We start from the raw sequence: 3,551 nt of genomic DNA on the forward strand, positions 1-3,551 counted from the left end.
TCTACTGGACTAGTTAGCTAGCTGACATCTCACGAGAGCCAGCCCAAAAGGCAGTACCTCTCCACACCCCTCCGCACAAGACAAAAGGTGACTGTAACCCTCGAGCCCCCTACTGATAGCGTGTCGACATCATATTAAATGCTTGACATGCACCATCATTTCTCTGTCTCCAGCACTACTTATGGCACATCGGACCACATTGGCTCTGCATGCCACCTATCCGATCTCATTAAATGCCAAAGTGACTACGTCCTCTTGGTAGCTGACACCTGTAAAGTCGAAGCTAACTCAGCCGCCAGCCCTGACTCAGCCGAAGAGACCAAAATTTCCCACCTTTATTGCCATAAAAGGAGAAACTATTCTCAACACAAGGGTAAGTAATTTCTCTGCATTTTCTCCATTCCACTGCACTCAAGAACTGCTATAGTTCACCATTTTCCCCCACTCAAGTACCTTGCTAACTTGATCATTGGAGGAACAACAGAAAATCAGACCCTGCCCTCTTACGAGTTACTACACGTGTACGAAAGAACAGTTCAACTCCAAACTAGATATTTGGAGAAGTTAGCGGCCCTTATCAACCCTGTTCCTATCAGTTTAACTGTGATTACATAACATCAACACACACACACACACACACACACACACACACACACATATATATATATATATATATATATATGAGATATGACTTTTTGAACAAACCAATACATCCACCACCCGTGCATATGTTTACCTGCAAATTATATGACAAATTAATCATGAGATATGACTTTGTGCTATCAAGTTTCATAAACTTATATAGGGTTAAAACTGAATATCAACGAAAATGGTACCTTTGCAAGTTAACTTTACAACTAGTTCTATAATGCCCGAGTTCACCACATCTGCTACATATGTGTTTCTTCCTTTCTTTCTTTTCTTGTGCCTGTTCTAAACCTGACTGGATTCTAGTAGCATTGCGTGGACGACCTTTAGTCCTTGCAGGTCTATCAGGATCACGAACTGTTATCTGAGGAATGTTCTCTATTGTATGTGAAATGGGTGCGGAAGGTTGAGGAATATCCATAATTTGATCTTGAGTTTCTCCAACTTCTTCTTCAAGTGATTCCATGAAATTTGTTAGCACATCATCAAGTTGTTGCAGCTTCTCTTCTGAATCAAATGCAAGCTCGAGCACATTATTGAATTTTGCTCTTAAAGCCCAAGATTTCAATAAATTAATCTTCTCTTCACAGCTGGTGATGTTTCTTCCAAATACAATATTGCCAACCCCAATGTTACGATGCCTTGCATGTATGGTCCAACGGTGTAGGATGTAGTGGTCGGGTAATGAATCCATTTGCCTAGCCATCATTAGCGATAATATATGTCTACATACAACACCATTAGTTTCAAACAAAGCACAAGTGCAACAGAACTGGATCTGACTGGATTGTTCATAAGTAACCACCTCCTATTTTCCTCTATCTGTAAACTTACAGACCTTGTATTCAACAATGTCCCCATCTTTTCTCAATTCTTCACAGAACTCTGTACCAAATCCTTTGAATTCAGTATGGAACACATCAAACATATTGCGTGTATACATTTCTCCAGCTTGGACCTTAATTGGATGTCCAAGGAGCATGACCGGCTTTGTGTTCAGACTTTTAAAATCTTCATGGGCTTCACTTAAGCGATGAGTTACTGCTTTTTCATATTGTGTCACAAACTCGTGTAACTGAGTCTGTGAGTTAACATACCCATCAAAAAATGCATTAATACGTTCACTCCTTTGGCTCGATCTCATTCCAGCAAAAAAAGTGTCCTTCAGATAACACGGCACCCAGTGTTCTCTGCATTTGTGAACTGTTTGCAACCATCCCTCCCCTTCTTCATTTATATCAAACTTCTCTTTCATCTCAACCCAATATCCTTCACATTGTTCAATTGAAGAACCATTGCACCACAAGCCCCAATACCTTTGAAACTGTTCACCATAACGAGATACCAAAGTAGGCAAATGATCAATAATATGCTTTTGCATGTGCCAATAGCAATAACGATGTCTTGTCGTTGGAAACACTGAGTGAATAGCATTACACATTGCTCTATCCTGATCTGTTATAATAGCACCTGGTTCAATGCCGTGCATGCATTTCAGCCATTCTTCAAATAACCAAACAAAGGTATCTTCCTGTTCATCGGCTAATAATGCACAACCAAGTAAAGTGGACTGCCTATGGTGATTTACACCAGTAAATGGAGCAAATGGAAGACCAAACTTATTAGTTCTGTATGTCACATCAAACACAATAACATCACTGAATTGCAAATAAGATGCTCTTGATCTTCCGTCGGCCCAGAATACACTCCTCATTTGTCCACTACTGTCTACTTCTATTGCAAAATAAAATTCTGGATCATTCGCTGTCATACTCTGAAAATGTCGAATGATAGATATGCATTCATGACCAATATTGTTGACTCTTTGGGTTCTGATATGATCAATGCACTGTTGTGATGTCACAAGTTCACCGTCTCTTCCATTGGTTGCATTGATAACGCGAGAAATAGTGGAAGGAGGCATACCTTCTTCTCGCAGACTATCAATAAGTTTTTTACATCTTTGAGTTTTATGAAATTGTTGATGTGATCTGTGTATTTTTGCTTTGTCTGGACTACTCAACACATGATTTGTATGTTCTTCAACAAACCCCGTGACCTCCCACGATTTGTCCTCCAATAATTTAACTCGCATCATTGCCTTACATCCCACTCGGGTCTCTCGCCGAAGAGGGATCTCTATCTTGCCACTATTAGGTTTATAGCCCTCCTTATCACAAACAAACTTTCTGTCTACCACTTCTCTAGTCTTGCGAGAGTAATTCACACTGCTCTTCCTTATTCCAAAACCCATCAACAATGCATAAGAGTTATAATAGTTATAAGCTTCTTCATGACTATTAAACTTCATTCCTAGTAGTGGTTTAGGAGCATTTACAGAATTGGCCGCAGTTTCAATTCCAATAACACTTGATTCTCCCATTCCGAACTCTACACTATTTGAATTTGTTTCCTCCATTCCAAACTCCTAAAGAAGAAAAAAACATTAATAATGACCTCGTCAATTATTTGGGAACAAAAAAAAACATACACAAAAAAAAATAGTTCAGTGGCTACATAGATAAGTGCACCCTTATAATACAGAGGGTGTAGCTGCAATTGACCGTAGCTTATTTATGCATGTACGTAGCTAGCTAGGATGTGTTGCCAACAAAAGGGAGGGGGACCTAATTCTTTTGTTTTTGTGTAATGTTGGTGATGTTATCCTCTTCACCAACATGGAATGACTCTATGAATTTCACTGCTTCCATGACTTCATAAAATTTACAAAATTAGCATATACTTTATGAATTTCACTGTAGGATCAATAAAACTCAAGTTCATAAAACTCAAAGATCACATCTAACAATGCACAGATCACAAATCCCAGTTAAAATTTTAATCACATCAACACTTAGCAAAAATGCTTTGTCTGGACAACATCAACAATGCATTCATACAAC

General features: G+C 38.9%; 2 protein-coding genes across 2 annotated transcripts; both read right to left on the reverse strand.

Moving 5' to 3' along the window:
• Positions 690-1,425, reverse strand: LOC109845073. Its single transcript, XM_020414258.1, has 2 exons — positions 837-1,425; positions 690-736 (listed from the first exon to the last, which is right to left on the reverse strand). Exons 1-2 carry the CDS (start codon positions 1,355-1,357, stop codon positions 733-735), a joined length of 525 nt encoding a protein of 174 aa, XP_020269847.1. The 5' UTR covers positions 1,358-1,425; the 3' UTR covers positions 690-732.
• Positions 1,457-3,067, reverse strand: LOC109845771 (protein FAR1-RELATED SEQUENCE 5-like). Its single transcript, XM_020415040.1, has one exon. It carries the CDS (start codon positions 3,065-3,067, stop codon positions 1,457-1,459), a length of 1,611 nt encoding a protein of 536 aa, XP_020270629.1.

Source organism: Asparagus officinalis, chromosome 6 (genome assembly GCF_001876935.1).
Source record: "Asparagus officinalis chromosome 6, Aspof.V1, whole genome shotgun sequence".
Taxonomy (NCBI): Eukaryota; Viridiplantae; Streptophyta; class Magnoliopsida; order Asparagales; family Asparagaceae; genus Asparagus; species Asparagus officinalis.